Below are 27,193 nucleotides of genomic sequence, written 5' to 3'. Positions count from 1 at the left end.
GAGTCCTGCAGTGCCATCACATGAAAGCAGGGTCTGCTGATAAAAACTACAACTATCCACAAATCCAGGGGAGCTCCTGCTCTCCCACAGAGCACGGAGAGATTCATTAAACAAGGAAGGCTCCAGCACGGTAATTGGTAACTTTTATGTGCCTTGCTAATTAGAACAAGATACTGCTGAGGAGCTGCTTTCTCCAAGATCCAGGGTCACTCACCCAGAGGTCTTTATTTATTTGCTAAGCCTTCCGGGCCCACTGATTAGGGTAATACATGGTGAGATTTTTACAATCTTATTTATTCAATAATAGCTGGTGAGCTGGAAAGCCTCTAGGTAATGGAACCTGACCAAAAAAAAAAAAAAAAAAAAAGAAATGCAGGTGGCATTTGAATTCCATTTTCTTGGGGAGGCCAGCAGGGTCCGAGCTGAAAATGCTGGCAGGAATAGGACAGGAAGAGCTGATGTACAAGAGCACAGAGGGCAGGCAGAGGGCAGTGATGGGGTTGAGTTAATTGCTTACAGAGGCATGAGGATAAAGTAGTGACTAAGGGCAAATTTTTAGATGACCTGGGTGAGCAGCTATGCATGAGAAACAGGCAGGAGGTTGGGTGCCTGGTTTGGGGGAGATGTTCTGTCCAGCTCTGTGTCACAGTACTTGCAGAGTTATCAGGGTTGTCCTTTGCAAATGAAGTGGCAATCACAAATAATTTGCCATGTAAAAAATGCCACCTGTGTTGTGGGCATGTTTGAACTTGCCCAGTTTTGCCAAAAAGACCTAAAAGCCAATGGGAGGTGGGAGACTGTTACCTTTAAAGTCTGTCCTTAGCTATTCACAGTTGATGATGTCAAATGTTAATGACCTGGTGCTCACAGAAGGCAATGTCAGACCTAGAAAGCTGTGGCCTGGTGAGCTCATGGTGACTCAGGAGAGGAGCAGAGCCTGCTTGCCCCCTGTGGAAAGCAGACACGGCAGCCGTGGCCAAGCACTGCCTCTGGAGCAGGCTGGGAGGGGGAGCAGCTCTCTGCACTTTGGTGGGACCAAGTAGCTTGTGCAGCAGCACTGGGTGCACGTGTCCTTTCTACTGGTGAGGCTGACTGCCACACAAGCCCCTCTGTTCCCTCCTGGATCTTGACTGAGCACACTTGTTCAGTGTGAGGAAGCTGCTGGCTTTAGGAATGTGCTTTCCAGTCTGTTCAAGGCGTTACAGTTTACCAAGATGATCCACAGCCTCTGCTCTGCAGCATTTTATGTTCACAGACCCCAGGCTGATCTGACTTTAAATGAGTCTTGTTGGATCACCTGTTCTGGGAGCTGGGTGTGTGCAACAGAAAAATGTAATTGTAATTTCTGGAGTCTGCATCAACACAACCCATGGGCTGGGGGTTTTCCTCTCTGTGGTTCCTCTGTGGCACTGAAAGCTGAAGGATGTCCTCTCTCCTTCCAGATATCATCTCCAGTTCCTGTGCTCAACGGAGACATCCGAGGGAAGAAGATTGCCAATATTTCTGACGTGTGTGAGTCCATGAAGCAGCAGCTGCTGGTGCTGGTGGAGTGGGCCAAGTACATCCCCCCCTTCTGTGAGCTGCCCCTGGATGACCAGGCAAGTCCCCCCATCCGCACCCAGCTCACTCTGCTCTGGAAAAGGCAGCGGGGAGCCAAAGCCAGCTGAGACCTTCAGAGAAAATGCTCATTGTGCACTCTGTTATCCTGACTGCTGCAGCTGATTGGGAACAGCATCCATACAATGCCAGCCCGGGTCAGGCATCCATACAATGCCAGCACGGGCCACTTGCATGTGCTGCTAATCAGCCCATGAGCACAGCCAGATAACACTGAGCTTGAATTAGGTCCTTATCAGATGAGCATTTTGGGGTCAGTCAGTCATTTATTAATTATGGTTTGTGCAGCACTTTGAAAACCTGAAGTGATATACAAATGCTTGGGGCAATCAGAATTAGCAGGAGAGATTTCTGACCTAAGGTCTGCCCAAAACTTAAAATCAGCCTGTCTCTTGCTGCTTCCTGCCTTGGGGTATGTTTGTATCCATGCTCCCAGTGTGGAATTTTGAAGCTATACACTAGTTTGCTCCCAAGGCAGTAGAAAATCTTTTTCCAGGATTAAATAGCATGGATATATTTGCATTTAACAGAAATTACTAAAATGGAATTTGTGGGTTCCCTAATGAAGATAAGCACAGTGGGTTTGGTGTCCTCTGTAGCACTGCGGGATCTCAGGCAGCCTCAAAGAGGTACAAGGAGAGGCCTCCCGTGGGTGTCTAAATTTCAGAAGTCTGCAACAGGTGTTGAAGGACATGTTGTGTGCCCAGCCTTGAGCAGCACATGTGGCTGGGACAGCACTTCTGGCAGGGCCAGCACAGGTCCTGTCAGAGGTAGGAAGGTATTTCCAGTCTGTCCAGTGTACAGTCACAAAACCAGCATGTGTTCTCTTCAGCTAGGACCAGTCTCCAGCCCTATTGACCTAGAGGTAATTTTTATATAAAGAAGAAAAAGGATATCCAGTTGAGAGTATCCAGCTGATCAAAAACCCCTAAATCCTAAATCTGAGCTCTTTATTAGCCCCCCAGCAGCACCCAGAGCTCTGGAGAATTCAGTGCTCTTAAAATGGGAGCATGTTTCCTTCTTTTCTATTGTGTGCAAGTGCTTATAATTTAATTGTTTAAAATTATAAGAAATCTGTTAAATTGCTAAGGAAAATACAACTCATAATTTATGGAAACCACAATGGACTCCAATGGCAAATGCCATTTACACAACAAACAGCTGCAGCCCAGCACAGACCTGGGGCAGCTCTGCATAGCCCATCACATCCTTGTGCCATTTGGAACAGAGGCCCTAAACCTGGCTAATAACTCTGTAAACTAGTGGGGCTGCAAAGTTGTGGGGCTGCAGAATTCCTCAAAGTAGAAAACAAAGTCTAAAGATGGCACAGTTTGAACCCTGCCTTCCCACAAGGGAGAGGCTCCTCCACGAAACAGATCTCCTTTTGCAGAAAAGATCACACCCAACCCCTCATTCTCCATCTGCACCAAAATGTCAAAACTACCATGTCTGATAAGGCAAAGATGTTTCATCTTAAAGTTCAAGTTCTGCTTTGTTGTGTTACAACTGTATATTTATCCCAGTTCACAATGGAATGATGTATCTCAGGTTCATCACTGCAAGAACAAATATTAAATAAGATGGTTTGGCCTTCTTGAAGTAATTCCCTTTAACCCTGCTCAAACAAGGAAATTCTGTGCACATAAAAAAGGTGGTTTCAAACTGAACCTTCTTGAATTTGCACTAGGCAGGAAATTTTTAGGTGAAAGCTTCACTCTCCCCTGGGACTGTTTTTTCCTTGTAAAAGTTTTGTCAGGTAGGAAAGCTCAGTTTTGTGCAGATCTGGCAATTCCAACATCTCAGCTAACATATCCACCTATGTTTGGACAGTGATAGGCTAGATTTTGGCATCTAGATACAGATTCCCCAGTATCATGTGTGATATCACAGTATCACAGTCTTTTTGCAAGGATCTCTATTTACTGTTTTTACCATCGGGGGTATAAAAAACCAAAAACCAAACCTCTCCTAGACATCAGCATCTTTACTAACCAGAGCTCTCTTCTATGGATGATACAATCTCCTTGCATTCCTGGTAGGGTAAGACTTCTTTTGGCTTTGACAGATGCTGAGGATAACACACTAGAAAAGGGGGCCATTCCCATCAGGACATACTTTTCAGCATTTCTCTATTAATATTTAATGATTGTTTTCTCCAGCAGAAGGTCCTGGCTGGACATTAAGAAGTTTCTGTGTCAGGATGTCCAATTGTTAACTTCTCTTTCTGCCTAAATCTCTGAAATTTTTAACTGAAGGAGGGCAAAAGATTCAGGACATTCTCAGGAGCCACTGGAGGGTGTAAAGTGAAACACTTCAATCATTAACATCAGGGGAGAAAAACATCCCTTTGGCTTCCCTGTCCCCAGTTCCTGTGGCTGTGGAGGGGATGAATGGCCAGGGGGTGACCTGGCCAGCTGGACATGGGTCCCTGTGTGTGTGACTGCAGTGGGAGGTGGGCACAGCCCAGAGGGACAGCAGGGGATTGTACTTCTCCCACTTCCCAGGATGGAGTGTGGTCCTTGATTCTGGTAGAAGCTGTCTGCAAACAGCCCACACTGGTGGGAGGTCCTGGGACAGCCTAGCATGGTCCTGCTCATGGCATGTGTCCTGAATATGGGATATTTCAGGTGCTGTTTACTACCTGCTGGCTCTGCTGGAGTTATAACTGGTTTAGCACAGACCATTATTTCATCTCTTTCTCTGCCTGTAACTGAAGAAGGGCCCTCACTCCCATCCTTGAGTGCAGTACAGGAATGCTGAGCTTTCCCTCTTGCTTACATAAAATCACAGCTTTGTCTCAATCTCTGCATCACCCAAATAACTTTTCCCTGCCCTTGCAGGTAGCACTGCTACGTGCACATGCAGGGGAGCATCTGTTACTGGGAGCTGCCAAGAGGTCCATGGTGTTCAAGGATGTCTTGCTGCTAGGTAAAAATTGCACTTCTGCTCCCAGCCCATCTGCTTCTGTGAGGCTTCCCTGCTGGGGTGAAGAAGAGGGTGGTTCAGTGTTTGCGGATCCTTTTTGCAGGGTGGTGCCTTGAGCTGTTCTGTATTTTAGCAAGTCCAGCACAACCTTTGGGTGCAGCTAGGCCTGGCTGACATTGACATCAAGGCCATGAGGTGTGGCAAAGTTGGGGACTGTTGGGGGCTGTGGTGAGATTGAGAAAAAAGCTCTCACTCCTTTGTCAGCTTTTCCTCACTTGAGTGGCTCCTGTGTAATGAGAAGCTGCTCTGGCAACACAGATCAAAATTTCTGGTGTTCTGAGACGGGTAGGGGCTAAAGGAGGAACTTCTTAATTCCTCCACTCCCAAAATTATCTCAGCATTAGCTACCTGCATTTTGAACTCCTTGTCACTCCGGCTAAGTCTCAAGCAATGACAAAGTGATGGTCCCTGTGCTGTTTGTCTGAAGGAAATGATCACATCATCCCACGGAACTGCCCCGAGCTGGTGGAGGTGAACCGTGTGGCCATCCGCATCCTGGACGAGCTGGTCCTGCCCTTCCAGGAGCTGCAGATAGATGACAACGAGTATGCCTGCTTGAAAGCCATCATCTTCTTTGACCCAGGTATGCCCCAGCTTGGTGAGGGATACCATCAGAGTATTTTTTCTGGATTGTGCTGACTAACACTGGTTCTGAGTGGTGGAAAAGCTGCCTGCTCTCCTATCTGGGCCAAACTGTTCTTAAAGAGGGAGGAGAGAAGTCAGCCTAAGAAAAGAAACATTGTCCATTGCAGCAGATGATGGGGAATCAAAGGCAGCTCACCTCATGCTGTGGCTGAGGCAGCTCCCAGGGCAGCAGCCTGGAGAGTTTGCTGTGTGGGTCATTGCAGATGCCAAGGGGCTGAGCGACCCGTCCAAGATCAAGCGGATGCGGTACCAGGTGCAGGTGAGCCTGGAGGATTACATCAATGACCGGCAGTACGACTCGCGGGGCCGCTTCGGGGAGCTGCTGCTGCTGCTGCCCGTGCTGCAGAGCATCACCTGGCAGATGATAGAGCAGATCCAGTTCGTCAAGCTCTTCGGCATGGCTAAGATTGACAACCTGCTGCAGGAGATGCTGCTGGGAGGTGAGTACCTGAGGGTCTGATGAGGCCTCTCGGTATTCCCTGATTGTTGTCCCCTTGAGACCCTCCTTAGTCACTGCTCCCTATCTGGAAAAGTTAGACAACCAGTCTGCAGGTCAGCCCTTGACTCACACAAAATCATCTCCCCTGTCCTTGACAGGGGTAACCAAGGGTCCTCTACTTCTTCTCACCTAAAGAGATGCATCATCTGTGCTTCTGTTTACAGAGAGGCATCCCCAGCCCTCTGCACACAGACAAGCTTTGCTGTGCACCTCCCACATCCCACCTGGCAGCCATTTCACCAATCCTCCTCTCTCAGAAGGGACGCATCAAAACACAAAGGTCTGAAAGCTCAGGTTGAAAGAACATCCTAGATTTTCTAGTGGAAGCATCCAATGGGACAAAACAAAATGAAAAGTTCCCACTGTGCTATTCTGCACGTGGAGGTGTGACTAAGGAATATAATCCTGTATGAGAGGACATGCAGGCAGCAGGCAGGGGTTAGTTAGTTCAAGGCATTCATGGAGGAAAAAGGGAAGGCTGTATCCAGTCACCTGGACACAAGCTGATGGTGCACAAAGCCTTGGACATTTGGGTACAATGGGTCTGCCCATCTGAACTGTCTCCTGCCATTGTGGCAATTGATGTCTTCTGCATGTTCTTAGGTTCATCAAGTGAAACTCCACACACCCACCACCACCTGCACCCTCATCTGATCCAGGAGAACCTGGGAACGAACGTCATTGTGGCCAACACAATGCCTCCTCAGATGCACAACGGGCAGATGTGTGAGTATATCCAGAGAGACAGAGAGCTCCTGGGAGAAACCAGGAGCTTTCCAGTGTGCCTGTGGAGGTAGTTTCGACCTTGCATGGAAATCTGCAAGCAAGACAGAGTCTCGGGTAATGAGCGTGTGAGAGATTCCTATGCAGAAACGAGGGAAAGACAAACAGAGAGGTGGGTTAGATTAGATTAGGCCAGACTAACTGATTCAACAAGATACTCCGTGGCAGACTGCAACTTTTACATGGCCCTTAAGGGATGAACGTTATCCAGAGCTTAGTGAAATCAGTGGAAAGGCTCCCCTTCCCTTGAGTGGCTCAGACACACTTCAGTTTGTCCTCTGCAAAAACACAGGAGGATCTGGCTCACCACATGGGGCCACCACTGGGGACCTTGTGCTGAGATGGCCTTGGCTGACCAAAAATGTGGTTAGTAAAGGTCAAAAAGTCAGCAGCTCCCCGTATTTGATGTTGGTTATTGTGGTTCTCCTGGGGGACATCAAACCACGCCTGCGTATCTGGCCAGCTCTACAGCAAACATACTCTGCTGTGCTGACATCTGAACCCTGCAGACTGAGGACAGATTCGGTCCTGTCAGGTTTGTGAGACCCTCTTTTAATTTGGTTTCTCTCTCTTCAGCTACTCCAGAAACTCCACAGCCTTCTCCACCCGCGGGCTCAGGATCAGAGCAGTACAAGCTGCTGCCTGGAGCCATTGCCACCGTGGCAAAGCAGCCCACGTCCATCCCACAGCCTGCCATCACAAAACAGGAGGTCATCTAGCAAGCCCACACCAACCAGCCTCCTTGGCAACACCGTGTGGGAGAAAAGCCCCAACTGACTCTGCCACTGTGAGAAGAGAAGCCAGAGAAGCCATCCAGAGGTCTCTGGGCACGGACACACGGACTTGCTTATTAGACTGAGCACCACCAGAAGGTGTCTTCCTGCAGCTACGGACAGCATGTGCCATGGGCAGCCCCAGAGTCCCAGAGCTAAGGCTGAAGCCTTGCTGAAACCCTCAGTCCTTGTAAGGAGGGCCAGATTCCTGCCTCCCTCAGTGGGGTGGCAGTGACTGGCTGGGGACAGGCTGCTGCCCCACTGCCATCTCAGCATTGGTTCAGCACACAGCAATGAGCAATTCCCTGTGCCATGGGAATGGAGGGCTTCCCTCCACAGCCGTTCCAGCCCCCCTGACAGTCCCCAGTCCAGCCAGACTTGGTGGAGATGGAAGCTCCCCCAGGAGCATCACAGCAGGTGAAGCCCATGGGGTTTGCCCAGGCAGCACTGCCAGAACTGCTCCTGAGCCTTGGCTAGTCCCAGGTCTTTGCGTGGTGTCACCCACCAGCACACTAAGCCCCCCAGCCAGACCTAACAAATATTTTCAGCTGATGCTGGGGCAAAGTCTGGCCCACCAAGATACTCCACTATTTGTATGCTTCTGCCTCTTGAGGGGTTTTGATATTTCCATGCCATGCCTGCCCTCTCACCACAATGCTCGGAGAGGCAACCACTGCCAAGCCCTTCCCCTGCATCACTCACTGCCTCCTGGCAATCAGAGGGACCATGGGATTCCAGGGATTTCAGCTAATGGGATGGGGTCACCCCTTTACAGGCTGGCAGCACTGCCCAAATATCACTGGCCCAACTACTGCCTGTCAGCAGTCAGAAGACCACTGGATGCCTATTTGGAAGGAAGTGGGGGAAAGATGTAGGAAGGGGAAGGACCTATGGGGTGAGAGGAGCTTGAGCCTCACAGATTGGACCAATGTCTTGGGCTTTCTAAGTGCTGGGAGCATTGGGACCCAGGATCTCAGTTCAGACACAATTTTAATGCTAAGCTATGCCACACAATCTACTTCTCTAGTGCAGTGCCACTCCTTCAGCTTAGAGTGAGTGGCTGATAACAGATTTATGGGTCTTCATAACATGATAAGAATTCGTTATGACTCCTTCAGGCCTCAGAGTCTTTTGAGAGCACCAACCTCAAAAATACAATTCTTTGGGTCCTGCAGAGAAAAGCGACAGAGGTCAAGCAATAACCCAGTCTCACCCAAGCCCCTTGGGTCTGCCCCAGCCTTGGGTCTGCCCACCCTGCTGTGCTCCCTCCTGCCCCTGTCCCTGCTCCTCTGTGCCTGCCTGTGCCACAACCCTGTGGATCTGAACTTTGGTTTACAGCTGGAAGCAGGAAAGGAGCTCTCCTGCCCCAGTGCCTGCTGCAGGTGCCAGCAGGGCTGCAGCTCCCAGAGCCCTGCACCAGGCAGGCCTGAGCCACTGCTGGCCTCTCGAGAGGATGGGCATGGTGGCCCCACGGCTGCCAAGAGGTCTCTGGTGAGGATAAATCTGAGCCAACTCAGCCAGAGGAGCTGCAGGTCTGTCCCTGATTTCCAATGCAAAAATGAAACACCTCGTGCTGGCGGTGTCAGAGGTATTGTATGGTCTCAATGCTGGTGGCATCGTACCAAGTAATTTATTGCAATGATGAATCCAATCATTTTCTGTAAATTATTTTGTAAATCACATTGATTATTTATAATTGGGAGATTAAATGCAAAAAAAAAAAAAAACCAACCAAAAAAACAACCCTGTAATAACCAAGCTGTCTTTTCCAACTGCAGCAACTTTTTTTCCTGTACGTAGACATACTTTGTGGGGAATCCCTTTTGGTCCATTTGCACCAAGTATTCCTCGATATTGTACATTAATTTTTGCTGGTTTCTGCCTTCCAATGGAAACAGAAGAATATTTCTTCACAAGAGTTTGTATTCATAAAAAAAAAAGAAAAAAAAAAAGAAAAATAAATGCAAAAATATTTTCTAACTTTTCCCAGACAGATGGATTTCTTTCTTCTAGGAGGATTTATTTTAAATCAAGGGGCTAACCTCCCTGTTGGTCTGAGCACAAAGCATATGTGTATGGAGAAAAAAGCCCAAACAAGTGTTTGATGCTGTTGCCAGCTGTCACTATTTCCTGGCAAGCCCAATGTGTCTGTCCTGAAGCCACGTGTGCTGGAATCATAAGATTGAATGACAATCCAAATTTTCATTAAAAGAAAAACAAACATGAAGAATAAATATTTGCTTTCATGATTCCAGGGAGCTTAAAGGCTTGAAGTAACCACATTCTGAAAGCCAAGAAAAGGAAGCTAAAATATATTATTCACATTTCAAACATGTTCATTTTATGTCCCACTTGTATTTCAAAGGTAATTTCTGAGTGCTTTGGGGTGGGTGATTGTCCTTTGTTTCAAACACAGCCACCCTACTGCTGGCAGCAGGTGGGAGCTACAGTAAGATCAAGTGAAAATCAATTTATCACTGGCTGTAAAGGTGAAGAAATACACTGGCAATTAGAGAAGGCTCTTAATGACCTGCTTTTCTGACCATGGGAGCCTGTGCTCAGCTGTAGCAGGTCCAGGAAGAGAATAGGAAGAGAGGAGAGGTGTAGATGGCTGTAAAGATGAGGTCTCTGGGAAGGAACAACATCCAGCATTTTCAGCTCTGGTCTGCAGGAGCTGGCCCTCATGTTCCCCCACCTCCTGCCTCTGATGAGAATCGAGGTGGGCAGTCTCAGGTACAAGGGATGAGAAGCAGCCTGATTTTCCATCCCATTAGCACATCCAGTGGTATCCAGTGACAGTCATCCTGATGAAAATTTTCAGCAGGGATGAGATGCAGAGATGAGATCCAGACTGTGTTTGAGGGCTATGTATGAAGAGATAGCATTTAGAGCCTGTCTCCACTCTGAGTCAAGGACCTGGAGAAAAGGACAGATCTCAAATAACCTGCCCTCACTACCTGTGCACCAGTGATGATCCAGAGCCCCAGAACCACTGCTGAACAAAGGAACCAAAGCAGTCACAGGACACGTTATCCCAGCACACACAGGACTGAGTGGTTAGTCCAGCCAAGAGAAAGAAAAGGACTTCATTCATTATTTTGAATGTGGAATAAAAAAAAAAACAAACCCTGTGACTCTTCTGCTGTGATTCATGGTTGGTTTTACCTGGGTATATGCTCTAAAAACTCCATATATGTAGTATCAAATCTTTAAAGCAATAAATTCTCCTGGACTCCTTCCCATGAGCTGCTCTATCAAGGTTGCTCTTTACCTGGTTAATCTTAAATCAGTGCAGTTCCTACAGGAGATTTCTTATTTCTGGATTCAGCTCACTTGGGGAAAAAAACCCCATGAACTGTCCCAGAAACAACCTTGTCCTTAGCTGACATCCTCGATCCCAACTCTCACCTCATTTCTCACACCTGCCTGCAATCACCCTGGAACATTGGTATTGCCACTTGTGGGCTGGGTTTTATCCTGCTGGGCTGCCTGGAGCCTACAAGCCACGTCCCATGTCACAGGAGATGGCTCTGAGGATTGGCCTTCGACACACAACTTCCCTTACATTGCTTCTGAACACAAGAGCTTTCTGTGCCTGCAGCTCAGCCTGGGGATGATTTCCTGGAGAGCACCATGTCGGGCTATGGAATCTTTTCATCACGTCCAAGCAAAGATCTGTGAAAGTGGTATTTTTAGGTCCTTTGGCCACTGTGAAATGCATTCTTTTCATATTCCTTATATAACTTCCATCTGAAAGAGCCAGCAGGCTTTGGAGCCTTTTCCACAGCTTTCATATCTTAGTGGGAGGGGGGAAAAAAAGGCAAACAAGTTTTATGGCCTGCATATCATCTCTGACAAAAGCAACTATTGCTGCTATTAAACTTACAAGTGCACACACAGGCACAGATAGTCATGAACACCAAGAGGCAGCCAGGACAGCTCAGCAACGTGGCACTGCTGAGCCAGGCAATTCCATGTGCCAGGCTGGCCAGTTCCCTCTGGGCTTAATGCAAATATCACCAACCACCTGGGGAACTGAGGCCACACACTGCACAAGCCCTTTCCACCCAGAGAGGCTGGAGGAATGGTAAGGTGTGGGTATGTCTAAAATCCCTCTCCCCATTCCGAACTGAGGTGTGACCCTGGCAATCATAAACACACCTAGCACCTGAAAAATTGCCAGCCAGGCCAATAAAAATGGCAATATATTGTCAGCTTCGTTATGTGAGAGTGAGCAGGAGAGCTTGGCACAAACAACCCTGCAGTCACAACCTGCAGTTCAGTGTCCTGTGAGAGAGAGAAGAGGCTGCTGGAACCATCAGAGTGCACCCAGTTCAAACCCAGGGGAAGCAGAGCTCTGAGTCTCACCCAGTTCTGGGAAAGAAGGTGTTTAGGGAACTGTATTTCCTGGGCTTACTTTGGCTTTGGATCTGGAGTGATGCCAGGCTTGCTTGATTGTGACAAAAATCTTCCAGAGGCCTGCGGGCACCCCTAACCTGGAGTTTAGTCAGGGGTTACAGAAAGCCCTGGGCTCTGCTGCCAGGCTCCACTCCAGTCCCTCCCATCTGGTGGCTCTGCCTGGCTGGAACCTGCAGTCCCTTGGGACCCCATGGATTCACAAAGACCAGGGACCCCTTGTGAGCCCAGGGGATCCCACGCCAGATGAGGGTGTGGGGGAACTGTTGTGATTCCCCAGCTCTTCCTTGAAACAGCTCTGGGTGCAAGAAACAGCACAAGAGCTGCTGAGGGAATGCCTGGATAGACACCCACCACAAAAGCATCCCAAGTCAGACAGGAATTCCTCTCTGCTGCTGCCAAGCCAGGTGTCAGCACTGGCTGGAACAGGACATGTTCCCCTCACTGATCGGGAAAGTCATTACAATAAAGTAACTCATAATACTCTGCTCCTTTCCAGGACTCTCCAAAACACCACTGTGCCTTAAAACCACTTTTTAATTAATCCTGCTGATGGGTTACTTACCCTTAACTACTGACATGGAGCACAGTGGCTCAAGCATATCCTGAAATCCACTTAGAGCTGATTTGCAGGGACAAGCCACTGAGAAAAGCTTGAGACAGAAGCAGCAAAGATAAACTTTAGTGCCAAACCCAGAATGCCTGGCTCAGACCTACAGCACTTCCAGCACAGATAAACCATAACCATTTGGATCCTCACTTCTGAGTGGGTTTTAGCCCTCTCTTAACCATATTCTAAGGTGTGGGATTAGAATGGCACTTTATCACCTGGGAGAGCACATGGGAGACCTGCTGTGCTGCATACCCATTGAGGAAGCAGTGGAGACAGCTCCAGTATTCCAGGCTCTTAATTTTCCATTGAAATTCTACTATTTCTTGCATGCTACTCCTCCCCTCACAGTCCACCATGCAGCTGCACTCCTTCACCCCAAGGATGTGCAAAGATATCATTCAGGGGTCACTCTAAAACCCAGCCCTGCTTCAGTTCTTCTCACTGGTATATATATGGGCTTCTGATGATCCCCAGGCTGAAAGCCCCAAGAGCTGGAACACCCAGTCCAACCCAGCAATGCTCCCCTCATTCTGCCCCTGGAAAGTTTCCTCCATCATTTACCAAGTGGTTTCTTGCAGGAGCAAACCTGAGTGTTTCTGACAGTTGCAGCCTGTGCCATGGAGGGGCTGCAAGGAGCAGCTGCCAAGGTCCCAGGGCAGCCCCATCCCAGCCCCTTTCAAGGGTTAATCCTGCCAGGGACCCATCCTGCCTCAGAGACAGCTGCTCTCCCTCCAGAGAGCATCGTGAAACACAGAGAAAGGAAATGCTCAGTTCAGAGCAAACTGGGTGTTGGACTAGATGACCTTTAAAGGTTCCTTCCAACCTAAGTTATTCTGTGATTCTATAAAATTAAACTGCAGAAATCCTGTAATATTTAAAACATTCAGAGGTTCTGCCAAGCACATTCCTCACCAAGCTTTTGCAAAGACACCGCTCATCTTGAAGCTGGTAAAGCCAAAGAGGGGGGAAGTCTTCCCTCAAAGCCTGGGCTGGGTAAGGCTGTGTCTGTGTCCCACCACACCCTGGGCTTTCTAGGGGTCTGTCAGCACCTTAGCACAGCTTTATGCACCTGGCTGGTGGTGCCTGCCTGTGTACAGCTGCTTTGGCAGCAGATGCTACAGATTTGTGTGCATTTGCACATCAGTGCCTGTTTCCATAGCTCTGTGTGTGGGTCTGGCGTGCCATCTGTGCGTGGGGAGGGCATGAGCAGAGCAGGGATGGTCCCCTGCAGCCCAGTGTGTGCTCTCCCATCTGTGAGATCCCCTCCTCACACCACCACACGCAGGATGACGGCAGGCACGGAAGCTTGTCCTGGAGGATGCACACTTCCAGGCTTTCAGTGGAATATTTATGATCATTTAGGGCCTATTTTCTTAGTCACTTCATCCTCTGAGGGCAGAGCAGAGCTGTTGGATTGTATCACAGCCAGGCACCACGTCTGGAGCCTGGTATGGCCCTGCCTGGGTGATGAGTAGGGACTGCTGCTCCCCTACAGCCCTTCCCATTCTGCTGCCCTGGTGCAGGAGAAGCAGCTCAGGTTTGAGATGGAAATCCTCACACTCAGGCACACCTTGTCCAGCGCTGCAGCATGAGTGGCTCTCTGCTCTGATGCTGAGTTGCCCAAAAGGGCTCTTTAGTTTGTGGGGCCTAGAAGTTCCACCTGCAACCCAAGGGCCAGAGCCCCTCCTGGACTGAACTGCTCACAGATTATCTTTATTACAGGACAGTTATGTTTGCACAGTTTAGTGATTTAATATCAGTTTAAAGCCTTCTCTGTGAGCAGTGCTGTTTGAAGTCATGCTCTTGCTTTTCAGCCTCAGCTTGCCAAGACTGTAAAACGTTTATTGCTAATGGTGGAAAAGCTTAAAGAAGCCAAGATAACTTTCCCAGGCTGGGTATTAAGACTGGGATCGGATAAGTAAATAAGTGAAGAGTATTACATGGACTTCATTAAATATCAACCAACACCAACAGCCACTCATTTATAACACAACGGCAGAGCATGGGAGCACCCAGGAGCGGAGCTGAGAAAGGAATGAATCACATGTGATGGGAGAGATGAACATGAGAAGGGCTGGATTCCCCACGGGGCTCCGGGTGCAGTTCCCAAGGTCACAACACAACTCCTGACAACAACTCCTGCAAAGACTGTAGGTTTGGACCTGGTGGAGCGGCAGAGTTGGTGGGGTTCATCCCCTCTCAGCCTGGGAGGGTTGTGGGCATGTGATGGAGCATCTCCTTCTCCCTTCTGATGCAGTCAGAACAAGGACAAGGGCAAAACTCTCCTTCCTAGGAAGGAGAATTTAAATTCAGGCTACAGGTATCACGTCTTCTGGAACTGTCAGTTCCTGGATGTTTGTTTTCAGTTTTTAGCTTTTACTTCCTTATAGACAGGTTCTGTCTTTACTGGTTTCTAGTCACAGGATGCCAACACCAGGAAGAGTAAATTACAGAAGCTCTTGCTACAGTTCCTGTGATTTCCTGTGCCAGTATTTTCAAACTCCCCCCACAACTTGGCTTGATTCTTGAACCCCCTCATTTCCACTCACCACCCACTGCTCTCCATGAGTTCAACATTCTCCACATAAAAAAAAGCTGAGGTAAGGCAGTCATTTCATTTGGGGGCCATCCCCAGATTATATTCTACTCATAGCTCTTCCTCACCATGCAGGATCCTCACTTCTACTTTCCTTCATCATTCTCTCTCACCCGCCTAAGGCTCTTACTCTTATTCTAATTTCATTGTCCATGTCTCTCAGTTGATTGTTACTGATTCTCCCTTATTTCCTGCCCTTCTTGTTCCCCAAAACAGAGTTCCATTCACATGTCACTCCTTTCAAACATCCCTGTTCACTCCCTGTTGCAGCAGCCATTGACCAGTCAGGACTGGAACTGTCACCTCCCTGCTAAATTTTCCTCCCTTGTTTGAGAGGTGCAAATTCCAAGCAGATTTTGCAACCTTTAGCATAAATTCCTGTTTGCAGCTCCAGTACTTCCCAGCTGTTTGGTGTTTTGAAGCCTTTTCTCAGACCAGTAATTAGGTGGATCAGGTGATCCAGGCAATTCTGTCATCCCTTCAGCTGGGAAGCCACAGATCCATGTCCATAGCACACACCTGGGACTCCAGGTCCCACCTGGCTGCTTCTCCCACACTTGTCTCTCTGCAGGAGGAGCAGGAGCTCTGTGCCCAGGAACTGTATGAATGGATATGGGAGCAATGCAAAATCTCTTGTCCTCCTGAGGTTCCTTCCAACCTCCTTTATCCCAGGGAAAGGGCACGGAGCAACATCACAAACAGGCCCAGTTTAATCAGATGCAAACTGGACCTAGCTCAGGCACCAGCTTGCCAGGTTGCACCCAGGTCTGGGCTTGACCATGAGGACAGCATAGAATGAATGTATTCCCCTTCCCTGGAACAGCTCTCTGCAGGTGACACACTCCATCCCTTTCCATGCTAGCATCTCTCTTACCAGGTACAGCACCACTGAAATATTCTCTACTTTGGAAGGGTGAACCCCTGGCAGAGAAGCAAATCAGAGCTGAACCTGGTATGCTGCAGGAGGGCCCTGATTCCCACTGCAGGCCCTGGGATTCCCAGGAATCTCTTTGTCCAACTATCCTCGACTCCCTCTCCTGGCTGAGAACACGGCTTGCAGCGAGAGAGAAGAGAAACCCCGGGCCCCAGGGACGGTCCCTGCGGGCTGCAGAGGCGTCTGCAATCAACCCCTGCGCCCCTGCATCTCTGGAGTAAATGTGGCATTTCCCACTCCCCGGAGAACCTTTTTTAATGCGGCAAACCTGGGAGTGACCGTTTTTAAAGTTACTAATTCCATGCAGACAGGCCAGGCACCACCACCTCACCTCCTGTGGGATAATATGGTTTTCTGTCCTGTCAAGAACCAAACTGAAGCCAAACAAACCGAAAATTCTCCTTTTATTAACATTTATATATGTAATATATATATGCTTGCCTGGAGCCTGCTTTGAGCTAATAATTTTGATTATTAGCTGTGGTCAGTGATCCCACACCAGCTCAGGCTGGTAGGGGGAGCCATATATATTTTTATATAAAATATATAGGATACATAGGGTATATTTGTTTTTATATTATGTATGTATATATATATATGTGTGTGTACATATGTAAAAATAAAACTTTTTTTATGTGATTATATATTATATATAATTAGTATGTAATCTATAGATTATATGTAAATATACTTGCTGTATACTATATAATTACATATATTACATAGCAATATTATATCTTATATACACACATAACATACATATACACACATAACATACATATATCCATATGTACACACATAAGCGTATTTAAAAGCATATGTATACATACATATGTATATATATATACATATGTCTATTTATACACACATATATGTATATTTTTTATACATAATACATTCTATACACATAAAATGCCTTTTTGCAAGCGTAATGTATTTATAAAATGTGTTTTATAAAATATACGTATTATTTACATATATTGGAGTGTAGCTATATGTATGTATGTGTATACATTTGTGTATATACAAAGTTCTGCCTCCGTGGCCTGCCGTTGGCACAGAGGATGCGGTGGAACTGAGGGCAGGTGTCCCTTCGGGCAGTGTCCCGGGCCTGCCCTCGCTGCACGGAGCAGAGGCCAGAGGCGGAGGCAGCCCCGGTTTGGGCCCGCCCGAACCGCACGGGCGCCAATCCCGGGGATCCACCGGGGGCTGCGGGCCCCGCCCGGGGCCACGGCGCAGGAGCGGCGGGCGCGTCACTTCCGAGCGGCCGGGGCCGTTCCGGGGCGGCGGGGCCGGGACGCGGCTGCTCCGCGGGAGCTCCGGTACGGGCGGGTGCGGGCCGGGAGCTCCGGTACGGGCGGGTGCGGGCCGGGGAGCTCCGGTACCGGCGGGTGCGGGCCGGGAGCTCCGGTACCGGTGGGTTGTGGGCCCGGGAGCTCCGGCACGAGCGGGCTGCGGGTCGGGGAGCTCCGGTACGGGCGGGTACGGGCCGGGAGCTCCGGTGCGGGCGGGTGCGGGCCCGGGAGCTCCGGTACCGGTGGGCTGCGGGCCCGGGAGCTCCGGCACGGGCGGGCTGCGGGCCCGGGAGCTCCGGTACCGGTGGGTTGAGGGCCCGGGAGCTCCGGTACGGGCGCGTGCGGGCCGGGAGCTCCGGTACCGGTGGGTTGAGGGCCCGTGAGCTCCGGTACGGGCGGGCTGCGGGCCCGTGAGCTCCGGTACCGGTGGGTTGAGGGCCCGGGAGCTCCGGTACCGGTGGGCTGTGGGCTCGGGAGCTCCGGTACGGGCGGGTGTGAGCCCGGGAGCTCCGGTACGGGCGGGCTGTGGGCCCGGGAGCTCCGGTACCGGCGGGTGTGTGCCCGGGAGCTCCGGTGCCGGTGGGTTGAGGGCCCGGGAGCTCCGGTACCGGTGGGCTGCGGGCCCGGGAGCTCCGATACCGGTGGGTTGAGGGCCCGGGAGCTCCGGTACCGGCGGGTGCGGGAGCTCCAGTACGGGCGGGTGTGGGCCCGGGAGCTCCGGTACCGGTGGGTTGAGGGCCCGGGAGCTCCGGTACCGGCGGGTGTGGGCTCGGGCGCTGTGAATCTGGCGGTCCCCGCTGCCCGGCCCAGGCTGTGCCCCGTGAAACGCGTCCCTGGGAGCGGCACCGGGGCCGCCCCGAGCCGCTGGGGAAGGTGAGGTGGGTGGGGGCATTGGGGGTCTGGCCGTGCTGGGGAAGGTGAGGTGGGTGGGGACATTGGGGGGTCTGGCCGTGCTGGGGAAGGTGAGGTGGGTGGGGACATTGGGGGGTCTGGCCGTGCTGGGGAAGGTGAGGTGGGTGGGGGCATTGGGGGTCTGGCCGTGCTGGGGAAGGTGAGGTGGGTGGGGGCATTGGGGGGTCTGGCCGTGCTGGGGAAGGTGAGGTGGGTGGGGACATTGGGGGGTCTGGCCGTGCAGGAGGAAGGGGTTGGGTGACAAGCGTCCCTTTGGCAGGCGGTTCCCTGTGATGGGCTGGGGTGCGAGCAGCTCAGCAAAATAAAGCCATGTTTCACTGCCAGATCTAGCTACAGGAATTATTTTCTAATTTTTACTCATCTCTGTCCACTTGTGATTGGATTTGGAATTTCAGCTCCCAGGTCAGACATACTGACATCACACTGAAAAGTTAAAACTAGATTCAACTAGCCTCAATATCCATGCAGTGCTGGCATAAGAGTGCAATTTTCTTACCTGCTCATCCAGTCTGTGCACTGCAGCCATTTCTTATTTTCCCGAGTGCTGCTCGTCCTGAATTGCTCAAAACATTCACCTGGGCAGGGTGTTGGTAAGTGGGGTGTTTGCCAGAGAAGTTAAGAAAAATGCCTGGCTGTCTGGGCTTTGATGGGGGAGCTTCTCAGAAGAGGGTGTAATTCGACCAAATGTGAGAATCATGACAATCTGGGATGTTTGCTTTGCTTTAGTTTTCAACTGGACATAGGAAATAAGCATTAAATTAAATTCTGTGTCTTGCAGTGAAGCTGTGTAATTCTGTATTTTAACTTTAATTGGTTAGGTTTCATCCAAGGTACCATTCTACCTGCTAGGTAGGATAAAGAGATTAGAGTAACTTGCACTTTCTAATCCTGATGGGAGAATTAAAATGAACAGTGTGCCTTGACTGTAGCACTTGGAAAGGTAGCGTCTTCAGTTAGGAAACAGAGGGGTACAGAAGATAATAAATTTGTAAACAGTCACTGTGGTTGTAAGTCTGTGGGTTTGTTTGTCACATGCAGCACTTGTTTTTTGACAGATTCCTGCTGCATTATGTCAGGAGAGAGCGACTGCACCAGGACAAGTCCGTCAGCAGGGTCTCCATCAGACAGTGAGCTCCTGCCAGACCGGCCAAAGTATGTTTGTACCCTGTCTCCTGATCTTGTTACCAAAGCCCGGGAGGAGCTCCAGGAGAAGCCTGAATGGAGGCTCCGTGACGTGCAGGCACTCCGGGATATGGTGTGCAAGGACTATCCCTCCCTGGGGACGTGCCTGGACGATGCTTTTTTGCTGAGGTTCCTCCGAGCCAGGAAGTTTGATTACGATCGAGCTCTTCAGCTCCTGGTGAACTACCACACCTGCAGGAGGACCTGGCCAGAGGTGTTCAGTAACCTGAAGCCATCTGCAATAAAGCCTGTCCTGGAGTCAGGCTTTGTCACCGTGCTGCCTCACCGCGACCCGCAGGGCCGTCACGTCGTCTGCATCCGCCCAGGTACTCAGTCCTGAGTGTCTCTGTTCCCCGTCCTCGAGGTGTGTCTGGGCCAAAAGCCTGTTCCCTGCTCTGCTGTGAACAGTGGTGACTTGCACAGAGTATGTGGGCTCTCTCAGATTTGAAAAGCTGACTGGGGAAGGGACATGCTGGTCCTTAGCCAGCATTATTCCAGTTCCTTTTCCTCTGTCAGCAATAACTGCGGTCATGCCAAAATGAAAATGCAGTGAGGTGGGTCGATGAAATATTAGGCAATTCAAGGAAAATTATTATGCAGTCACTCAGATTGAAACAGGACTGCTGGCCTACCCTTAGAAGCTCATAATTTGTTTTTACAATCAGCAGAGAGAGAAGCCTATAGCTCTGACTCCTGCATAAATAATCTGAGTCTTTCATGTGCTTTTGGTGCTGCCAGGCTTGCTGTAAATTTCTCTTCATTCATTCTCCTCTCTTCCATTTACCTGCCTTCTTTCTGAGCTGAAATTGCTATTAATGAGCTGTGCTGGGTGGAGAACGGGGTTCTTAAAACCATTGCCTTTGCTCTCTGAAGTAAACATGAGTTGCCATTTACTTCTTGCTTAAGAAGGGCTGCTCTGAACTAGAACTGTGGCTATACAGACAAACTTTTGAGTCCAGGAAAACAGAAAATCAGTTTTTTGGAATGTGTATTGTTAGCTTATCTTCACTTTCCGACTTACCATCCCTGTCTTGTAACCTCAGACAGATGGACACCCAGTAATTATCCGATTACTGAGAACATTCGTGCCATATACTTAACCTTAGAAAAACTCATTCAGTCCGAAGAGACCCAGGTGAATGGAATTGTAATCCTGGCAGACTACAAAGGAGTCAGCTTATCTAAGGCGTCTCATTTTGGTCCTTTTGTAGCCAAAAAAGTGATTGGAATTCTTCAGGTAAGACCTGAACTGGTGGGAAAATAAGCTTGTGCATTGTAAATGACTGCTTCTGTGTGTAGAGTTCTTAACTATGTCACCACAAATGTCATAATTTTGGCTTTCACTAGCAGAGTTAAGTCTCTGCTCAACCAGTTTCTCACACCCTTGCAAGCCAACTTACCTCACTTGCCCCTTTTTTTGACTTTTGCATATCTAAAACTAAATTTCCATTAGAAATGCAGACTTTGAGTTGGAACAGACAAAAGCAGTTCTGCTAGGTAATGGTAAGGGAGAGAGCAGAGAATTACAGTTAGGGATGAGACTGTGAGGAAATGGCCTGATATTTAAATGGTTCCTGTCAGCCAAGATGGAGCCAGTTGTGTGGCAGGTGTAGCAAAAAGTGCTGCAAAAATTTTAAGAGGATTTTTGAATGGGTGTGATTTGAGGAAGATTTCCATCCATGCCCTGAAGGCAGAGGCTTCCTTAGCACAGGGCCAGCAAAAGAGACAGTAATGAAAATAGCTCTGCCTGCATGTGTGGAAGGAAGGTGTTGGAGAGCAAGTTTGAGCAAGGGTGTAAACAAAGTGAAGCTGGACAAAATGGGAAGGAAAAAGGACTCAGGAGTAGCCTGGCCAAAGTGGCAGGAAAGTCTGATGATTTAATTTGATATTGATACAGTCTAGAGGAGTGAGATGAGAAAACTTCTTTTGAATGAGTTCATTCCATCATTACTTTTGTTCTGGCCTGAGCTGGTTACATCCTTTATTGTATCCATTGTATGAGGAAGGACAGGGTGAATCAGGGGAGTGTAGGAGAGTTAAGGAAGGCCTTTTTAAGAATTCACTCCTTTACATTATGATCTAATTGTGTCATTTAACTGTAAGTCCATATTTAATTTGTACAAATAAAGCCATGGGCGTCCTGCTGTTCCTACTGGAAGATATTCACAAAACAATAGATGAACTTGGGGAAGGACATAAAGGTATAGTGGAATAGAATGTGTTGCATCAACCTTGCTGAGCTGCAGCTCCTGTTAAAATGAGGTAATTCACTGGCGTTCCTATGGAGAAAAATATTCCAGCAGTGCCTCTTGTCTGCTTTTCACTCTAAGCACTGACTTATTTGTATATGTACGGCTTGTTATAGGGGAAAGAAACCTCACTGAGTCCTTAAGTGCTGATTACGAGCTTCTGCCTATGAAAAATATTTCTGCAAATAAGTTTCTGCAGCAAAAATCCCATAATAAGGTGATATTAGATTACTTCTTCACATAAAAACACATTTTAGAGTGTCTTGGGCGCCACATCTTGCTGGACACACTGTTAGAAGCAGCCTGCTCTGGCACTGTGTGTGGTTCACTCCTCAGGAGCTGCAGACATCACTTTGTGACTGCATCCTGATCAAGGATGGGAATATTCAAAGGACAGGGGTTATCTAAGTGTTTTTGTCAAGGGAGATAAACATCAACATTAGAAATGAGGATTTACTGACAACAGTGTATTTTTGATGGTTTTCTTGTCCCTTGATTTTGTTTTTATGCTCACAGATGTCATCCTAGGACTGCTCTCTGTAACAAGTTGAATTTCTGTTGTATTGGTGTATGTTGGTACCTCAAATTAAAGTTGGGGAGCCAGTGGGTTATGCTGGCAGTCAGTCTCAGAAAATGTTAAAAAGAGAAAGATGGCAAATGTTTTTTAAACTGCATTACAAAAATCTTCTTTACCCTTCAGGATGGATTCCCCATTCGAATAAAGGCTGTTAACATAATAAATGAGCCTCGCATATTCAAAGGCATTTTTGCAATCATCAAGCCTTTTCTGAAGGAAAAGATTGCAAACAGGGTAAGGATCTATGTGATTTTAACATTAATATTAATGTTTGTAAGTTCCTTGTTTGGCCACACTTAAGTAAAAAAAAATTATAATACTTGACAGTTAGAAAAATGTTGGTACCATTTTACTTTCTGCTTTAATTTTTAAAAATATGCCTGTTGGGAAAATTGTCTGTGAGACAGAAACTTTGAGGAACTCAGTACTGGCAAAATATTAATATGGAACTTTAGTACATATGCTCTGTATCCAGGACATTATCCCTGTGGTTGGATTATTTGGGCCAGTAGCACTTAGTTCATGAGGTGGTGTCACAGGAAAACTGTGTTGTCCCTTCCTTGCTCTTTTCCCTTATGCAAGAGTCTTACGTAGCACAAGTGTTCTCTCCACAGGACTGTGGTTCCCAAGGATGATTTTTGGTTTTTTTGTCCACAAGGATAAGTACTTTAAATCCCATAAGCAAACGGGGATGAACTGAATCTGGCACCTCAGCCCAGACACTTGTCAAGTCTCTTGCTGGGATTTAGTCTGCACAAGGTGTGAATTTTGTCTCAAAACTTCTGTCACTGGTGTGTCTGACTGCACCTGCTCACTGTTCTGTGCTGCTACTTGCCCATGAACACATCACTTCTTAAAGCTGTTCTTTAGCTCAAAATAAGCTTGTTAGCTGACTGTTCCAGCAGTTTGCTGCAGTGTTTGATGTGCACTTTTACAGCTCTTTCTGCTTTCTCCTTCAGTTTTTTCTTCATGGCTGTGATCTGAATTCCCTTCACCAAAACATTCCTCCAATGATCCTTCCTGAAGAGTATGGTGGTACTGCAGGCAAGCTGGACATCTCTGCCTGGAACGAGCTGCTGCTGGCCTCTGAAGAGGACTTCCTGCACGATTTCTCCGAGCTGGTGCTCCCCTGTGACAGCTCTCCCCACGACCTGCTAGTGAGTGGGGATGCTGATGAAAAGCAGTGTGATGATTCCCTGCGAGGGATGAAACCTCAGCTCTATTACTGTTACTAACAAAGCACTGCAGGGAAGTTTTCCAGCACGGTTAAGGTCTGCTCTGCTAGGTGATGTTGTGAACTCTGCCTTACTCCTAAACCTGCAGTTTAGGGACAGACTGCTGAGGCACTTTACACTGTAGAACCAAAGGAAGCTGGAGAGGGCACAACGGGGGCAGGGCAGAGTTCGGGAAGGGTAAAAGCAAAGAGCAAAGTTAGGTAGAAGACTTGAGGCTCATCAGCCTCTGTGTGAATAGTGCAAACTGGCCTATTCTTTCTAATTATAAAGGAAAAAAAATATTGCAGATAGCTAAGCCTGACAATTTCTTGTCCCCACCCCACACAGGTGAAAAGTGAGGATGACTTACAAGCTTTGTGATTATCTGGTCCCTTCCCCTTCTGCAAACACCAGTAATGAAAGAGTGGTGAAAGAAAGAAAATGGCTTTTGAACCGTGCAAAATTCTGTAGTGAAGATTGCTTTAAAACCATAAAGTCTAATTTGGCCTGCCCTCTGTCACGTAGTTTAGATTGTGAGTTGGTGTTTCTGAAATATTTTTTTCAAATTAATATAGAAAAAAATTTACTAATGAATACCTGTATGGAGATCATCTCTTAAACTTCACAGTTGGAGGAACTGTGACTGATGGATTAACTACCATAACATCTGTACCAAGGTTTATACAGCAGATGCAATCTTCATTTTCAGAAAAAAGCCAAGTTTTTCAGATCATTTACTAAGGCTTTAAATTGGACAACAGCCTCAACTAATGAGGTTCAGGACCAAATAAAAGAAAGCTGTGTCAGCCACTTTCCCACACTGACAGTTCTTTTCTGGTTGAGATAAAGAATTGGGTAAGTACCTCATACCAGGATGTGTGAGGTTTTGTAGCAGTTGGCATGTGATGTATAGAAGGCAATACTTCATGTAAGACAGCAAGGTGCTGCTTTAGCTTGTTTCTTTGGGCTGAATTTGAGTTTTAAGTCTGTGAAGCCAAATGCAGACAGGCTTTCTAAAAGCACATTCTTAAATTTCCTGATATTGTAGCATTTTGTTAACTGTGCTTGTCAGCTTTTCTGTGAAATGTTACAACTTGGTTTTTAACTTTGTTGACCTCTTTTGTCTTTGGTTTTCATGTTCCTGTATGAAGTTAGACTTGAATCATCTCTGTGATATTTACCCATAACTTGTATGCCTGTGCTTCTAGGTCTTTGTCTAGAGACAGAACTAACGTTGATGTCAAACCAGGGTAAGATACCTGTGTCTGAATAAGCTGTTCCCACTCCCCAAGTTCATTTTACTTAATGGTCTTGACTTAACTCTCAGCACACTCTTTGCACACATTTTTCTGCACTATAATGGTGTGGAGATGGGAAACCTCACGAGGACGAGGAAAGCACAGTCTGTTACTTCAAGGTGAAATAATTCACTGTTTGGTGGAAAAGAACATCCCTTCTAATTGGGAACTTAGAGCACTTTCTTTGGATGAAATCTTGATTTAGTGCCAAATGTGATTATAGGCACCAGTTACATTTCTGTAAATATAAAACCAGATTATCTTGAGGATCTCAGACATTCAGTTTTCAAAGTGCCAAACTTTGTTTTAAATGTCTTTCTTCCTCTTAGCCCCCTTGCAGCATGACTGCACTGCCAAAAGGAGACTCTAGGACTGTAATGACTTCCTCGCCTGGCAGCAGACCTCATCCTGGAACTGAGGGCTGGCAAATGGCATACCTGTCATCCTGACATAAAAAGAGACTGGGTTCTGAAAAGGGGTAAAACCATGAAGCTTTTTTTTCTTTTCTGGGTGGCATTTTAGAATATCTAGGAACAGAAAACTCATCACATCAACGTTTTAGGTTAAAAATGGGAAGAGATTAATTTTGCTCAGTGAAAGCATCTCATTTTTCTTACCTTTACAAGTCAATTGTAACTCCTCTTTGATAACTATTACCTTTAGTGCAAAGCAAAAACCAACTACCCTTTCCATCTGCTTAAAGTAAGGTAAAAGAGTACTGCTAGGCAGCTCCTCCTTTGTGAGCAGAATATGTTCTCTGTTTTGCAGAAATTAATTCAGTTCTTTGCCACCTAGAAGCCAGCAGCACACAGCAGCGGGACTTGAACAGATCAATGGCTGCCCACACTGCTGAACTGCGAGAACAGAGTGGTGCCTCTGTTGTTTCAGTGCCTCTTCATTCCAGTCACAATGTACAAATGAAAAAAGCAGAGTGGACCATTTTACCTAGAGATGAAGGCCTCATTGATAGTCTTTCCTTAATTGTGTTGCAGGGTTTGAAGAGGGGGTATAGTGACTGTAGGAACAGCTACTTTCATCCCCTTATATAACTAATAGAGAGGGAAGTTAGATATTCAAAATTCAGTTTTGTGTTCTTCAAAAAGAAATAAATCTAATGGTGTTCAGCAGAAGGCTGAGGAATGTCTACAAAACTCACACTTTTCCAGGCTTTTGTATTTTCTTGCACGCCTTAATAGTAGGCAGACCAGATCCACCTCACTCTCTTCTTTCCTCTGCTCACTAAGAATAAAGAATATGATTGAAACATAATAAATGAGGTTATAGGGTTGTGCTGGGTTTGGCTGGGGTAGAATTTTCTTCAAAGGAGTTGGCACTGGCTGGAGTTAAACCACCACAGCTGTCAATCCTGAGAAGTCCCAGTCTTGTGCCTCCAGAAGTTCTTTTTCTTAAAGCTGGCTTCTGGGCAGTGGATGTCAGGATGCTGAATTAAACCAGGCTTTATCAGGCATCTGTTATTTTTCATTTTCTGTTCCTCGCTTTAGAACTGAACCAGGAATTGCAGCTTTACTGAGCTGTGTCTCCAGCCCTGAAGTCTCTCTGACCAGTGCTTGGCATGTCTTACAGAAAGCACAGCTCTGGCTTATGTGTGCCTGGCTACAGAGCTGAGAATGTTCTTTGAGCTTTAGCACTTCATAGCAAAGACATCAGTTTGCTCCCAGAATTTCTGGGAAATTTGGAAAATAAACATTTGTGTCATATAGCATCTCCTTATCTGCAAGTTAAGAGAAGTGCTAGGAAAAGCTTACAGGAGGAGGTAGTTTTTTTGCTTGGGGGTTTGGGGTTTTTTTTGTTTTCATAGCACAACCACTTTTTTCCTTCTTTCCACTTGAAATAACTTTGTTTTCTGTGGTTATATATGCCTTTTACAGTACATAAGCTATCCCTACCAAATCCAACACATAATAAAGAAGAATACTTGAACTGCATTGGCATTAGGTGGCACAAAAGGTAGTTGCAAACTGTACATAAAGTACTTGAATTTATACTCTTGTAAATGGGTGTTACGAGCCCCGAGGTATTTTCAGGAACTGGCTGAAGTATTGTTTTTGTTAAATCTCATTTTGGCATGAGTTATCATAGTGTTATTCAAATATTAATTTTGCTTTCTGTTATATGTGAGCCTAGAGGTGTTGGGTGGTTAAGTGTACATCTTATTTTGATAAAATTTATTTTTATATTGCATTTTATAAAACAAAGTTGTCAAAAATGTGTACGTTTATGATGCATGACTGGGTGATTAAACACATTGTAACAGCTGCTCATTTGATATTTTCAATACATTTGTCTTGTGTCATGTTGGGATCTTTTACTGTAAATGTCAATAACACACAAATTCCACATTCACACACAGCTGCTACTACACATAAGCACCACGGCATTGCATTAGCAAAAGGTGTTGCTTTCTGCTGGAAACAGAAATTTACTTGAACTGAGCGACTTCAAGGAACAGGATTTGACACTCACAGACTCACAAGGAAGATATTGTTTGTTTCAAAAGAAATATGTCACTTAGTATTTACTGCACAGAGAAAACACCCGGTCACAGCCACCTGGACACTGCAGGAGCTGAGCACTGCGTGTGGTA

The 27,193-nt window shown here is 47.3% G+C and overlaps 3 protein-coding genes across 6 annotated transcripts in view; all 3 read left to right on the top strand.

Moving 5' to 3' along the window:
- The window catches only part of HNF4A (hepatocyte nuclear factor 4 alpha), a 35,092-nt gene extending 25,810 nt beyond the window's left edge, over window positions 1-9,282 (top strand). For both annotated transcript variants that reach the window (XM_002190845.7, XM_030288681.4), the window contains exons 5-10: window positions 1,443-1,598; window positions 4,458-4,545; window positions 5,030-5,185; window positions 5,451-5,687; window positions 6,350-6,472; window positions 7,106-9,282. In XM_002190845.7, coding sequence (XP_002190881.3) covers window positions 1,443-1,598; window positions 4,458-4,545; window positions 5,030-5,185; window positions 5,451-5,687; window positions 6,350-6,472; window positions 7,106-7,248 — 903 coding nt within the window. In that variant the 3' untranslated portion in view covers window positions 7,249-9,282. The remainder of the gene's footprint in view (window positions 1-1,442; window positions 1,599-4,457; window positions 4,546-5,029; window positions 5,186-5,450; window positions 5,688-6,349; window positions 6,473-7,105) is intronic.
- The window catches only part of YWHAB (tyrosine 3-monooxygenase/tryptophan 5-monooxygenase activation protein beta), a 290,680-nt gene that overhangs the window by 42,450 nt on the left and 221,037 nt on the right, over window positions 1-27,193 (top strand). The gene's annotated exons all lie outside the window — the stretch shown is intronic.
- TTPAL (alpha tocopherol transfer protein like) lies at window positions 16,769-26,884 on the top strand. 3 transcript variants are annotated; one of them, XM_030289044.4, is made up of 5 exons: window positions 16,769-17,183; window positions 19,124-19,576; window positions 20,294-20,487; window positions 22,200-22,310; window positions 23,036-26,884. In XM_030289044.4, exons 1-5 carry the CDS (start codon window positions 16,865-16,867, stop codon window positions 23,309-23,311), a joined length of 1,353 nt encoding a protein of 450 aa, XP_030144904.2. In that variant the 5' UTR covers window positions 16,769-16,864; the 3' UTR covers window positions 23,312-26,884. The 3 variants fall into 3 exon arrangements, with proteins under 3 accessions (XP_030144904.2, XP_072773036.1, XP_072773037.1); XM_072916935.1 differs by having other exon boundaries at window positions 17,127-17,193; XM_072916936.1 differs by lacking the exon at window positions 16,769-17,183 and adding an exon at window positions 17,372-17,392.

Source organism: Taeniopygia guttata, chromosome 20 (genome assembly GCF_048771995.1).
Source record: "Taeniopygia guttata chromosome 20, bTaeGut7.mat, whole genome shotgun sequence".
Classification (NCBI taxonomy): domain Eukaryota; kingdom Metazoa; phylum Chordata; class Aves; order Passeriformes; family Estrildidae; genus Taeniopygia; species Taeniopygia guttata.
The sequence above is the reverse complement of the archived record's forward strand: the minus strand, read 5'-3'. Positions and strand labels throughout refer to the sequence as shown.